Source organism: Mastacembelus armatus, chromosome 14, assembly GCF_900324485.2.
Source record: "Mastacembelus armatus chromosome 14, fMasArm1.2, whole genome shotgun sequence".
Classification (NCBI taxonomy): Eukaryota; Metazoa; Chordata; class Actinopteri; order Synbranchiformes; family Mastacembelidae; genus Mastacembelus; species Mastacembelus armatus.
In genome coordinates this window covers 13,798,272-13,813,075 of record NC_046646.1, presented here as the reverse complement: position 1 = coordinate 13,813,075, position 14,804 = coordinate 13,798,272, and the positions used below count along the sequence as shown (strand labels likewise).

Genomic DNA, 14,804 nt, shown 5'->3' with positions numbered 1-14,804 from the left:
AATCAATTCAGTGGAAATTTACCAACCTGCTGTGCTTTGCCTTAAAAACAAACATACAGAGGAAACAGAAGAATGAAATAGTGTGAAATAAAACACCACCAACCCTTGCCCACATTGTTAATATTTAATGACTCAATCTCCGAAACCATTGCAGCAATAATCCAAAGGGTATGAACCCCCCAGCTAAAAAGGCCATGTACAATATCCAATGGAAAATTTAGTTTTTGTTTTTTTTGTTTTTTATTTGAGCTGACCAGCGTCTGCCCAACATGTTTTGCTCAGGAGACACTACTCAAGCTTTCCACACCGCTCACTTCTGTGTAATGTCTCCTGTAAAGCAATAGCAACTTATGACCAACTACAAACATGATGTCCTACTTCAGTTGACAAATGGATAAAACAATATTTGGAAGACTTACAGTATAAATTCTATACGTAATAATAACATTTTTGAAAATGAAATCCAGATGTTGTCAGCCTGGGGAAGGATGAATGAAACATCTTAGATTCATTGTTTGGGTTGTAGCTCCTGTGTCAGCCCTTCAACTTAATAAAAGGTCAGTAAAGTAACCCAGGGACTTTTTGATGCATCAAAATCATCTCAAACAGGCATCAAAAAGGGCCACTATTCCGTATCATTTATGCAGTTAATTAATACTAATGCAGGAAATGAGTCTGTGTTGAATCATAGTCCACAATAAATCAAATAACTATTACTAATAGGGTACGGTGTTTTAGGATGAGATCAAATAGTTTCAGAGAATGTAAAACTCTGAAATAATTCATTATGTTCATTCTATAAACATACCGTAATATCACTCAGAGCTGAATTCAGTAGGCCTCCCAGGTTTATTATTATCACTCTTCAGTCCTAGTGAGGTGTGTACTGGTGTGCAATGGCTAAAAAGGAACTTGTAAAAAAGCCTTTTTAGGAAATTGATTCAATAGCCACCTTTTCCAACACCTGAAGGGACGATCAGTATTGAAATCATCACCATAAGAAACTCTCTTGTAGATCATACCTATGTATGATCTGGAATACATGATGGTAAGGTATTGTTGTAGGAATCTGTGGCAACTCTAAGTTTTTTTTATATTCAAAATTGTTGCAGCCAAAAGTGGAGTATTACTTTTTAATACTTCCATTGATGCTGATTGCCCACAATATCGTATTGTGCACTAAAGCAGGGCCTTGAATTCTGGATAGGGCTAAGTGTGATGCCTTTGCTATCAGTCTTTTCATAAGCCATTAAAAAAATTCAAATTCCATCAAAAAGTCAGTGTCATCCTTCACCACTTGCACTGGCCAAGACATCTCACCTACAGTACAGAGGATTATTACAAAGCTGAGAAGCAAATGTAAAAGTAATAAATAAAACAAATGAAGCAACTGAGACCCAGTTCTTTAGTTTTTCACATCGTTGTCCATCGGCTGTTTTGCTTTCCAGACCAAAACTCTGAATTGTCAAATAGTTCCTGTCAATTTGTAGATTCAAATTTTCTAACTACTGTAAAGCATCAAAAGTTGCCATACTGCATGTGCTGCAAGTACTGCATGCATATCAGCATGGCGTACCGATAATATCTCTTCACATCCATGTCCCGTTTCCTGTTTATATTTTATAGTACTTTAAGCGGTCTTCATGATTGACTAATAGGTGCTTTCTGCAACGACACATAAATTCACTCAAGACAGATATTAGCTGTTTTGGTTTAAACTGTAAACTGAACTGTTCTTCAGGTGTCCATCTCAGGATCAGGAGAAATGTCAGACGAGCTTTTCCTTCTAAGATGTACCTCTGCGTGTTCCAGTTCAGTCACATCTCTTCTGCTCATATCAGTGTTGTTGCTGAAAAGACAAAATAGGACATCTCAGTACTGAAATAAACTACTATTTATAATATCGCTTCATTAATAATGTTAAAAAATACAATGACAGAATACCAACATCTTGAGTACTGTCTGGCTCTTGATGATGAATTCCATTGGCTGAATTAGCACCATGTGCCTGAAAAACACAAATTATCAATGAAGTCAAAATATTTTCTCACATATATCCAACTAAACTAACATCCCTTATTATATCAGTATTTCTCCCCAGGCCTCTTGCCACCCAAATAATTCTCAAGGTTTTCCTAACTGAATCTGTAAAAATAAGGTTTCTCATTTTTTACCGGGCTTTTATCTGGATTCCTTCGCATGGCCTGGACCAGCTGGTCGACTTGATGGTTGTGTTCCAAGGCGTTCCTCAGGGCGTCCTCAGTGCTGAGCAGCCTCTGGCGCAGGCGGTTCACCTCGGAGTCCTGAGTCGAGGGGTCCAGCATAGAGTATCGCCTGTGGTCAGGTGAAGATCGTTCTCGACCCTGAAGAAACACACCCACAGATGGCTGCTGTTAGATGATTCATATTATGCTACGACATTTGTGATTAATGTCTGCAGAAAAAAAGATTATTATACATTTATTCACACATACAAGGCACATTTAGATTGTATAAATCAATAGCTGACTAACTGTCTATATTTATGTGCACCAGGATAATGTTTTGGTATGTATTTGTTTTAGGGGGTTTAACACTGTATAAATCCTCCATTTTAACACTGTAATTTCAATTAGGCCCATTTTCTGGCAAAAATAAAATTTAAAATAAATCAAATCTGTTTATTGGTGTGTACATGGATACAATTTAAATAAAAGATTTGAGCTTACACAATTTCTTTAACAGAAGTAAGTATGACCATATGCTGTGCCCAGATATGTATTTTATAATGTAAACTTTCACAATGTAAAATCATGCAGGCAGAGTAAAAAAACAACACAAAAAACATGAGAATTCTATTCATTTCTTATTGAATTTAATAAACTTGTCAACAGAGAAATGCTAGCCACAGCTGAATGTATTTCAATTATAAACTGTATAGTTGCTTGTTACATTCTATTTGCCAAGGATTTTTGTTAAATGGTGACTAAGCATGAATAAATATCTCAAATGTAGAATATTCTTCTTTCTCACCAGCAGGAGCAGTTTATCCCTCAGGGTCTTGATGTCATCCTGGAGTTTCTGCTCCTTAACCTTCCACTCAGCCTTGCGCACTTCTCGATTCAGGTCTTTCTCCATGTCCCGTGAGTGGCGATGTGAATCCAGGAGCAACACTCTCAGCTCATTCAGACTCCTAGCAGGAGAAAGACAATACAGCACAAAAAACAGGAGGTTTTTTTTGATAACACTGGAAAAAAAAACAACAATTTCCACCGAGTGTTTTTCTGGCTCGCAGGATTACAGTATCTCACAGTCAGCCTGACTGCTTCTGAAGTGCAGTAATGACAGAGAAGCAGTGCAATTTTGCTATCAAAGATTTTATGACAAGAAGAGCTGCTCAGAACTTGCACAAACGCCATTATGTAAAAGATTAGCAGCCTGTATTGTATGTGAATAATATATGTGCCACTCTGGCCAGTGAGGACTGCGGCCTCATTCTTTGTGCATGTGCTGATTAACTTATCTGCTCAACACTTGAACAACAGCTTGAATATATTTATATATTTATTCAACTATATTTTTATATTAATAATGTGTCAAATAACTATGCACAATGTGAAATGGACATAGGATGTGTAAATAAAAGACTGATTGCTAAGTCAAATTTTATAAACTGATGTCAATGTTAAAGCTTGTTTCTGCTGCCCCCAAGTGGACAGAAGAAAATCAGTTAAAGTAGGTTTAAGAAAAGTGAAAAGATTGATTTTGTTTTATTTTTTCATTATTAAATCAATGTCCTCCACACTAATGGATAATGTAGTTGTCTTCTTCCTTCACAGATAAACATGCTGCCCATCTGGCAATTAAATGATCAAATTCAATCACCAAAAGAGTCTGTGCTCAGTCACACTGAATCAAAAGAGGCTTTTTTAAAAATATTGTTTTATTACTATTTTTTCAGTGATAACTTGCTTTGCACTGTGTTATTTTCTCCCTAACATTATAAGGATTTCTTTAAGAAAGTGACTTCCTTTCTTCAATTATTGTGGCAACTTTTTAAACATCTTTATATTAAAAAAAAATTTAACTATATTCAAAGTTGACTTTTTGATGCAATGTACTACTTTGTTTGCCTAAACACACGTGACACACTGAAACAGCAGCATTAACATTATGAAATCTAATGATACTAAATTCTAATAACACTAACTCAAGGGCAGACACCCACTGAGTTTTTCAGTGGATGGTATATACTCTTATTGCATATCACATAATTGCTGCAGTGATGATGCAAAGAAAAATATTCTGCTATCACCAGAGGCACTTACGTTTAGTGCCTTGCAGCATTTACTAACAGCATAACTATCAATAATGTAGGAACCTCCTAATGTAAAATAGTTGATAATATAATACAGTTAAACCAATCTGTAGAGTTCATACAGCACTTCAGATAAATGTATAGTCTAAATGTAAACGTGTCTGGACTTTGCGAAACAGAGTCAGGTCCTTTCACAAAGCCCTGAACCTCTCTTTAATAATACTGTGACAAGTCTCTTTTTACAGCTGGGTGCTTAAATAATGACCCCAATTATCATAGTTTCATTAAATGCAGCCAGATCTTGCAGCTTTAGCTTCAGCACACAACAAACAGGAGACCCATTGGTGTAGTACAGCCTAATGTGCTGACAGTAAACAGGCAGGAATATGTGCAAAGCTGGTGGTAACACAACTGAAAAACTGGACCTAACTGAAAATAATGCACTGTGTGGTTTGTACCTGAACCCATCATTTCAGTTGCTAATGTGATACCTATGGAGACACGGGTCACATGACTATAGATAAGGAAGTCAGAAACAATCTCAGGTGACACCACACTGATGAGGCCTGAAAGCTAAAAACATAAAATATGTGACATATAAAATGTCACCTAACATGGCAGTGTGGACCAGTGCAAACAGAAGGTTCCAGCTGTGAAAGGACTAAAAGTCTTCCCCACTACAGACACTGAGCTCATTTTGTTTTGCTGAATGTGTTAATAAAGCTGATTACTTTGCATTACTCCTATAAAATACGCTTCATTATGACTTTTTACTGAAAGCCCTGTAAACAGAACACATTTACCTTATGGGACAATAAAGTTTTAAATTAAAGTGAAGTGATTCAGTACTTAGTCCTCCCTGCTCCCACATGAATAAAGGAGTTGGACAGGGGTCCAAATTGTATTGAACCTTGTACATCTAAGAGAACAACTTAACAAAAACTGACTGTGAGACCAGCACGTTGTTTTTTATTGCACCATTGGTTGTAAAAAACAATAGGACATCTTTTCCATTGTTGTAAATGCTGCTGATGTTAATGCTGCTAACTGCGGCGTGACTAATAACCAAAATAGGTTTTATCCAGATGACACATTACAAAATTAAATTGTGAGATTCAAATAATATTGCCCAGGTTGAATGTGTGTGCAATAAAATCAATTTAGCCCTTGTGGGTTAAGAGTTTGTATCTATTATTAAATTGATAATATGATGTGTTTTTGTGCATCATGTTTGCATGTGCAGATATAATTATTCACTCCAGTCTGTCAAAAATAAAAAAATAAAAAAATGGTGAGACAGATTGTAAAATCAATATAACTATGCTCTCATACCTCTCTTTCTTCAGCAGCTCCTGGCTGATGCTGACCAGCTGCCCAGAGGCATCATGGGACTTCCTGGTCATGGACTCCAGCTCTGCCTCGACACGCATCTTCTCCTTGGCCAGGGCTTCAGCTTTCTTATCCCCTGAGCGAACTTTGCCCTCCAGTGCTGGTGGAAGAGAGAAATGAAACAATGTTGTTGCTGTGCATTTAATTTGAATGAATATGAACACTTTATTTTAACCTCTATTTAGCATTTATTAGCACTAGATGAACAATTCATATAATGTTGTGGTTTCATGCATTTCTAAAGACATTTTAAGGTGCAATTATGCATGAAAATGAAATACACCATATTTATTTAGCATGAAGTACAATCACATACCATTCAACATGACAACATCCATGTTAGGCTATGCTTTCAATTATTCAGTAACTCTTCATACATCAGAGAAAAACATTAATAAGCACTTAAAATGTCTTAATATCTGCTTTACCTAGTGTGTTTTATAGTGTGTATAAACTCAAGGGTTATATCCTGCTCATAAATGCTAAAGCCTAAATTGTTTAGAATAATCCCTTTGGATTAACATGGAAATGAACATTTTATATTCCCATAATTTAAATACTATGGAAGTCAGCTTTGTTTTGTTTTTTGGGAGGTCTAATGATTACAATGATTACCAGTTGCAAAAGTGATAACATATTACCTGCTGGATGTAATTTCATGGAGTAATATCATAAATTAATTATCCTGCATATATTGGAATTATACTCAGCATATAAAACTGATATTAAAGGATCTCTACCAACTAAACTAATTATTTCAAGTGGTGAGTGTATCTGTCTGTGTATTGTGTATTACTTACACAACTGTATATCATAAAAAGAATAACTCTTTTCTCTAATGAGATCTTTGCTAACTTAATAATATAATGGTAACAGCCTTTCCATTTTGAATCAATTTCTGCTAAATGAAACTTTAGCTTCTATCTATCATTTCCACTCCTGTTTAATTGGCTAAAACCCCCGACTTCAACCATACAGATGAGGTTTACTGTTTAGAAAACTGATTCCAACTTCATAAGAAGTATTGTAATTTCAAGAGTTTTTCACATTGTGTCTTTCTCCTTTCTTTGAAAATGATTTACAGTCTCATCTTCTAGGTGTGTCTGTTTGATAATCTGAACTGCAGAGCCTAAGCCTTTTCATGTGATGGAACACATTTCTCAGTGATGATCACAGAATGAAACAGTAAAGATGAACACAGTCCACTGCAGAGTGATCTCTGCATGACTGATGGAAAAGTGAAGCCTGCAGTCACCACGAATAGAAAATGACATTTACCTCCAATCTGTGATTTGAGGGCTTCAACCTGGGCAGTGAGAGCAGACACCTCTTTTTCCCTTTTCAACAACTTCTCCATTGTTTCTAAAGAAAAATAAAACAACATTAGGTGTCTTTAAAAGAGAATGCATATAAGCTACAATGAGTCCACTGAGTGTAGGCCATTTGGGACTTGTACAGTCCAGGATTGTGCATCAGGAAATTAGTCAGAAAATCTTTACTCACTCAAGTGATGAAAGTGAGACTTGCTCTGTATTCATTTGAGGTTTATCATCTTTTAACACAGCTGTGTGTCCTGATAGCCTGTTTTTAGCAGGGACTGTGACAAGTAAAGACAACAGCAGCACCAAACTGCACCAAAGAGACATTTGCTTTGGTAGCTTTGGATACTGTTTAATGTGCTGGAGCTGAGAGGATAATTCAGTCAGTCTGTTCGACCCACAGACTGACGCTACCGGATCTCTTTTTCCTGATGAATGTTTGTTCAGTGGCTCGTTCAGCAAGCTGAGGTACATGACAAGACGGGTGTTCATGTTTGTAAGTTAGATAAGACAGAGACTTTGGCAGGAACGTTAATGTGGGTTGTTGTTCAAAGTCTGTCAATCATGTAACAGGCTGCTGTCTGGCTGAATGTGATTATCGGCTCTGCCTATGCTGACGTTACTGCTCCATGTAGAATTTACCTGGCTGTAACTGAAATAAGCTCCTCTCTATTATGAACGATATTCCACTTGATTCATTCAAAACTAGGTGGTTCCATTGTGAATCCAAAAAAATATAAAAAAAATAAAAACTTTTTTTTTTCTTTTTTTCAGGCAAAAGTCAACATAACACAGATATCTAGCAGGTCTTTATATGCTTCCATAAAAAAAAAGAACATTTAAATATAGCTGTACTCTAAAGTGGGTTATGTACTGGGCTTTTTTTTTAATCTCCACTGACTGCCTAGCAACTGTTCAAGAGTCAAGAAATAATTCCTTTGTCATATTTCAAAAAATGTTGAACTCTTGCCTCAAATGGTTTTTCACAAATGTAAAAATGATGCAATGGTGTATTTCTGAGCAGCCTTCACACGCATGAATGGACATTATGAGGAGCATAAAGGGATTTTAATATTGCAGCAAAATGAATAGCACTCTGGAAAGTAATAAGTAGCAGATACATGAGCATATACAGGAAAAGTAGCAACTGAAGATTATGAATAGTCTGTTTTCATGAAAATGTGGTTAATAGTAAAATAAAAGGATTTTAATACCTTCAATAATCTGTTTTAACTTCATCTTCTCATCTGAAATTTCATTATCCTCTATCACCTGAAAGGGAGAACTCATTAAAACAATCACACTTCATTAACAATCGAACCCACATGAAATTTTTGTAGGTATTGGATTTGTAGCTTGTAACTTATCCCTTCTCCCAGCCCACTCACATTTGCATCACTGGATGTGTAGCGACCTGCCTGGATGGCTTGGAGCTGGTTTGCCGTCACCCTTAGCTTCTCTTCCAGCTTCTGGATCTCCTCTTGGCTCTCTGCCTGGGCTTTCTGTAAAGCCTGGTAGTCCATCATCTTCTTGTCTGACAGCTCAAGTCTCTCTCTGAGCTCCCCTGAGGATTTGTCCTGCTGCATGTGAAGCTTCTCCATCTCTGCCAGCCTCTGTTCTGCCTTCTGCAGCTTCTCAGTCGCCTCCTCCAGGGCCTGCTTGCCGCTTCTGATCTCTACCTCTGTCCTCCATGTCTGGTTGCCATCAGCTAGCTGGTTTTTGGCGTCCCGGAGACGATCACAGAGGTCATCACGCTCCTTGGCCAGAATTGCAGCTTCGATCTTATGTTTGGCCTTGAGATTCTCCACCTCCAGCTGGTGCTCCATCTTCAGGCTCTCCACAGTGGCTCTCAGCTCCTGGGCATCGTGCTCTTGGCCTTCTGGTTTAGTATGATCACTACTCAGGGAAGTCTTCAGATCCTCCAAGGAACGCTGGTGGTCGCTCACTAAAGTGTCAAATTTAGCCTGCAGAGGAAAATGAGAAGAATTATTCTTGGTGCATTTTAGAAAACAATACATTCAAATGAACTGAAATGTGAAATTCTTAATCTTTTTATTCTTGCTTTGTTTTACTTGATCAAACTTAATTTTTTCTGTCTTTTTGACTTTCTGTTCTGCTTTAAACTCAACAGATGCAGAATCCCCTTAACTAACAGAATATTTCAGCATGGAAACTGTCAAATTTCAAAAGTTAAAACCTACCTTACTGCTTTCTGCATGCAAAATTTTAAAAATTTATTCAGCACTTTGTATTGGATTAAAATGAGTATGGCAGAATACCTTCCAACTGTCCATCATTTCCATGTTTTCCTTGGTGGCCTGCTGGACTTTCTGCTTCATCTCACTGATCTCTTGGTTCTGTTTATCCACCACCGTCTTTAGTGAGTCTATCTCCTGCTGGTTTGCCGCGAGCGCTTTCTCATACTTCTCTTTAAGTTCGCTGCTCTCCTTGTAGTGCTCGCGGCCTGCCGTCAGCAGCTGCTCGCGCAGCAGGAGGGTCTCCGGCTGTGTATCAGACTCAGGGGCAGTGTCACCGACAGTGGCCTGCTGCGAGCTCGAGTCAGACTTTCTGAGCTGGGCCTGGAGGTTCTCAATCTCAGCTCTTCTGAGGGTGAGCTCCTCTTCTAGCTGCATGATACGGCTCTGCTCTTCAACTGTAGTTTGCTGGTGAGAAAGAAAAGCAACAGAACGTTTTGTTGATGATCACCCCAGAAAGATGCTAGCCTTTCAAAAGAATGATCTTATTACTGTAACAGATGGGGAAACCCTGCAACAGAATGATGTCATTCCAAAGAAAAAGTGAAACTAAAGAGCAGAAAAAGGAAATAAAAGGAAATCTCTGAAAGTCCTTGCAAGGATTGGAGATGGTCAAGTGCATTCCAGTGGGAAATATAATACAAAAAATTAAATTATATGGACAGCGACAGATTGTTTCACAGCTTGGCTCTGTGTTGAAATCCGTAGATACAAGACAATATAAAGACTAGCACATTTCTCCTCCTGGTACCCAGATTTCAGATCTTAAGAGTTTTGCATATTAATGGGAAATCAACTATATGAAATTTGTCAACACGTAACTCCACATATAGACACAACAAGTCGCTATAGTCAGTATTTTCAAATCAACAATAGTTTGTTGATGTTTAATAGTTTGTAATGTGACCCACACAAAGTTATTACCAACCTCTGCAAAACTTCCTACAGCTCTACGGAGCTTTATAGTGTCTTTGGTTTTACACTCTGCAGCTTTAATATTTGGATCAGCGCTCTTTTCAGTGTCACTTTTGACCACAGCAGGCAGCTGTTCTCAACAAAGAAGCCATGATAACCCCATCGTATGTTACGTGTTACATACCGGGCAGGCTGTATCACTGAAAACAGTTTTCTGCTTCTGCTCGAAATGAAGTGAACAAGAGCTGAGTTTGCTGATGGGAAAAAAACAAATGGGATGAAGGAAACTAAAAGGCTCCATTCAGCTGAGGAAAGTATACAGTCAGGTGATAACTCTCTGGATTTGTTACTAGTCATTGACACTAGTCATTTAATTTATTGTTAATATGAAAATAGAGATTAGTGCAGCTTTAAGCTCTTCTGACTTACGCTGAATTAAGGAGTTTCAAATCTGGCTAAAGCATTCCAGCAATTGCTTTCCAAGCACACCAAAGGAATGCTTTATCACTGTTTTACAAGACTACTGGAAACACCAGTGCTAAGTGTTTCAAAAAGGCTAATCAAACCAGTGAAATCATTTTATGTCACTGCTGTCAAGTTGACAGTAAATGTTATTGCATCATTTCTGTCTTGAGGAGCCAAAGATTCAATGTGTCACTGTCCAAATATTTCTGCAGCTCAGTTTATGTGCAAAGAAGTGGAAGATGAGAGAAGAGTGCAGCCATTCTCTGATCGTCTAGAAGCAGCCAAGCAAATATAACAAAGCAGACAACAAACCTCCACACTGTGACACTGCATACACACAACTGCAGACATCCTCCATACACACCTTTATCCAATCAAATTCGAAATGAGATTAAAAAAGAGGACCTGCTGCACAGTGCACAGATGTTAATTTCAACCATCTGGGAAAACAATCTACCAGACCTCAGAGTTACTAGTAGATTCATAACAGAAATGTTGGCTGAACAGCATTCAGATTACAGCACAACACACAGGAGTAGAAGATTAAAACAGAGCCTATGCAAGGTTAATGTCCCTGACAGTATCTGAAGTTGATTTGAAGTCAAGAATTGAGATAGCTCAGCAGCAGATTAAAGCTAAAACAAGATCAATTTTTTTTTTTCACCTTGGTTCTCTTACCCAACCTCAAGGATACTGCTTCATGAGTGCACCTTCCCTGTTGGCAGAAGCAGATCTTACTGCATATTGGAAACCAGTGTTTCAAATTGTTCTGTTATCTGTTGATGCTTGAAAATTGAAAGCACCAGCTTGTACGGTTTGCTTTGTGACACCATGGTCTATTATCGAAGAGGCAGCTCTCTGAATTTCTGAACTGCGTGTCAAAGTGGGGTATAGGGTGACTTTTCTTATACTCAACTATTGGTAGTAAATGAGGATTCACAATCATTTCTGTAGAGACATTAGTTTCTTAAAATTTACTGAGGTTTCACTAAAGATAACTTAATTTCCAACTGCTTACTAAGTCTTACTAATTACATAACTTCATAAAAGCAGCTGGCAAATTACCCAGAAGCTAACCTTAGAATAAAACACAATTTACACACTGTACTCCACATACAGTACTTATGAATTTCAGATATATATATATATATATATATATATATATTTAAGGAAGAAGGAGGTGAATAAGAAGTACAGAATAACACCAACCCTATTCATTAAACTGTAGCAGCCTTAAGATTAATACCTAGATTTAACATCCACACGACTGTATATTTGTATTTATTTTGGTACATCACTAGTTTGTTTTGACGCAAATTTGGACACCAAAGGAAGGTGGATGTGACTTTGACCTGTGCAGCTTGTGAGATTTGCTATCATCAACCAAGAAGCAAACAGGTGCAGAACCAGACAGGACAGCGGCTACAGGCAAAGGGCTCGTGCTTTTTACCCTCTTCCTCTCTAATTCTTTCTGAAGCGCCTCTGCTCTCGACTTTTCGAGGAGCAGACTCTGCTCAAGCTGACGTATATGGGCATGTTCCAATTTCGTCTGTGTCTACAGAAAGAGACAAAGAGAAAGACAGAAAGGGAAAGAAACTCAAGAGAAAAGAGAGAGAGCCATAAAGATCGAAAGGGAGCAACAGAGATCAGAGCAACTGTCAACAGATAATGAATGGGGAGCTTTGCAGAAAGCAGCACTGTATAACAACTGCCTTGATCATATGATGGGAAGATTTGAAGAGCTACAGTTAGGTCAGCATCCATCCAATAGTTGGATTTCAGACTCCGCGATGAGATTGCACTCGTAGAGAAAGTGCATTATGCTGTTAAGACGTTCCAGGGAGGGACAACTAGCATGTGGTAAGTGTGTCCAAACTTTTGACTGGTAGTAAAAATCCTGCAAAGTGCACAGAGATATGTCAGTCTGTACTGTAATAGGTGAAATACACTTTACTGTTGAACATTATGCTATATTATACATAAGGCACCAACAGATGTAACATAATTCATTTAAAAATCTGTATCCCCAAGTAGTGGTCTAAAGCCTACTGTCTAAATTGTTCTGAATACTTCAGTTACCATAGTACTTGTATAATCATAATTATATTTCTTGGCATACGCATTTGGAAGCTAAGTGCAGGGACAGCCAAAAGCATATTCAAGAGCAAACAAATTAGATTTATCTTCCATTCGGTTTCTTTCTCAAGGGACAGACAGGAGAAAGATAGGTAGTGTACTTTATCTAATGGATTTCAAACTTTTCTGCATAGCTTAAAATTTAGATATGAGCCACGCATCCACTGAAGTGAGCCATTTATTCATAGTTTTTTAAATCCTCAGCTTTTGTTTGACCTCTGCACCAAAATGTGCTCCAAATTAAATTCCTTGCTCTATTTTCATGAATCTCTGTAATGTTGGGATAGGCAGCTGAAAAGATGACATGGTGAGTGGGAAAGCTGTCAATCAACTGTTGGTGCACAAAAAATGAACTCTTCTCCTCTTTGAAATGTTTATATATGCTGTACAGGAAATGTTGAGGTGCACTCATTTTGTTTTGCACATCTAAACCATCATTCTAAATACATTAGCATATTTCCTGCATGTATTATGCTTGTCATGCTGTCTGGGTTGTACAGCATTAAAAACCATCTATTGAAACATTGTCATACTGACAGATACGCTGTATAAGGAAGCACATACATTCAAATATTGATTGTTTAAAGCTATTAATAATGCTGATAAATACCTCCAGATCTCCTTTGGTGATGGATTCCTCCTCTACTCTGAACTGGAGGTCTTCCACTTTCCTGTAAGAAATGTTGTATGAGATATGCAAATGAAAATAAAAACAGCAAAGAATCAAATCCAAAGTTTTTGTTGAATTTTTTGTTTGGTTTTCCCTTAAATGCTTTGTAGGTAGTTACAGTTATACACACTGATGTATTTTTTTTTTTATTTCCTCTAATGTACCCATTAAATATATGATTAAAAGTGATAATAAGCAAGCTTCTGCATGATTTTGAACCTTGGACAGAGCCATACTAGCTGCTTCCCTCTGCTTCCAGTCACTAAAACTAAACTAAACATTTCCTGACTCCAGCTGCTGTGGCTGAGATGACAGCAACAAAAATAAAAACTATTCAACTTCTTTGGATGGAATGATTTAAGAAGTTAATTTTGCCAAGATCTGCTCATACAAAATATAAACAGCAATCAATAATTTCACAGATAGATTAAGGCATCAATGCAAGCAGCACGAATGATTATTCTGTGATATTACCTTTTCTCTTCTTCAAGCTGATTGGCCAGTTCCAGTTTATCTTTCTGTGTGCTGGCCAACATGGCTTTGACTTGCTGAAGGGTGCTCTCGTTCTCTGTTACATACTATGATCATAGATTAGAAGTTTGAGCATAAGGACACAGAACATGTGTATGTTTATGGAAGTTATTCCCTTTTATATTATCACGTTATCTGTTGAGTACCTGCACATGCTGTGTCTTGAGGACGCTCAGCTCTTTCTCCACCTCGCAGATGTGGCTGTTGGCCTTGGCGACTTCGGCTCGCTCCAAGTCCCTCTCTGCAAGCAGCTGCTCGATGTGCTGCTGCTTCTCCTTCAGGGCTTCCTGGAGCGCGGTCGTTCCAGAGATCTTCCGGGCGTAGCGCGACGATGTCTCCGTCAGCTTAAGAACAGAACATCAGGTGTTAGGAAATACGGACAGTGGAAAGGATTAAAATCTCAAAGGTGACACGAAAAGAAAGGAAAGATATATTTATCTCTCTGACATCAAAGTTAACAGTCTAAACCAGCTTTACGATCATGTTTTTAATCATGAAAGCTGACTTTCATGTAACTTTTCATGTAATCACAAAACAGTTATTTCATGATCATGAAGAGGTAAAGCTTGTGATCTAAGAAAATTAGGTCTGTCATGTTGAAATTAATATGTTTTTTTTTACTTAAGTACAAAAATTTGGAAGTATCAGGCCTTGTGAGTAACTTTCCCATTGTGACAACAGTTATATCTTTGGGAGCCACGGATATGAAGTGTTCCTTTTAAGATTGCAACACTTTCTTTTGACCACTAGAGTATGCTCTCTGAAAGGATTCTGTTATGCTGGATTTAAATCAGCAGCCTCTCAGAAAAACACTGCATTTGCTTGCG

The 14,804-nt window shown here is 37.7% G+C and overlaps 1 protein-coding gene across 4 annotated transcripts in view; it reads right to left on the bottom strand.

The window, feature by feature from the left end:
- Positions 1 to 110: 110 nt before the first annotated feature.
- Positions 111 to 14,804, bottom strand: part of clip2 (CAP-GLY domain containing linker protein 2) — a 29,032-nt gene continuing 14,338 nt past the window's right edge. The window contains exons 6-18 of one of the 4 annotated variants that reach the window (XM_026328697.1): positions 14,124 to 14,321; positions 13,921 to 14,024; positions 13,387 to 13,447; positions 12,091 to 12,195; positions 9,285 to 9,668; positions 8,394 to 8,969; positions 8,220 to 8,277; positions 6,965 to 7,048; positions 5,630 to 5,786; positions 3,013 to 3,172; positions 2,175 to 2,363; positions 1,945 to 2,008; positions 111 to 1,849 (exon numbers count right to left, since the gene is read on the bottom strand). In XM_026328697.1, coding sequence (XP_026184482.1) covers positions 1,833 to 1,849; positions 1,945 to 2,008; positions 2,175 to 2,363; positions 3,013 to 3,172; positions 5,630 to 5,786; positions 6,965 to 7,048; positions 8,220 to 8,277; positions 8,394 to 8,969; positions 9,285 to 9,668; positions 12,091 to 12,195; positions 13,387 to 13,447; positions 13,921 to 14,024; positions 14,124 to 14,321 — 2,157 coding nt within the window. In that variant the 3' untranslated portion in view covers positions 111 to 1,832. Of the gene's footprint in view, positions 1,850 to 1,944; positions 2,009 to 2,174; positions 2,364 to 3,012; positions 3,173 to 5,629; positions 5,787 to 6,964; positions 7,049 to 8,219; positions 8,278 to 8,393; positions 8,970 to 9,284; positions 9,669 to 11,304; positions 11,356 to 12,090; positions 12,196 to 13,386; positions 13,448 to 13,920; positions 14,025 to 14,123; positions 14,322 to 14,804 lie in introns of all 4 variants that reach the window. The other 3 variants (XM_026328694.1, XM_026328695.1, XM_026328696.1) reach the window with 3 other exon arrangements.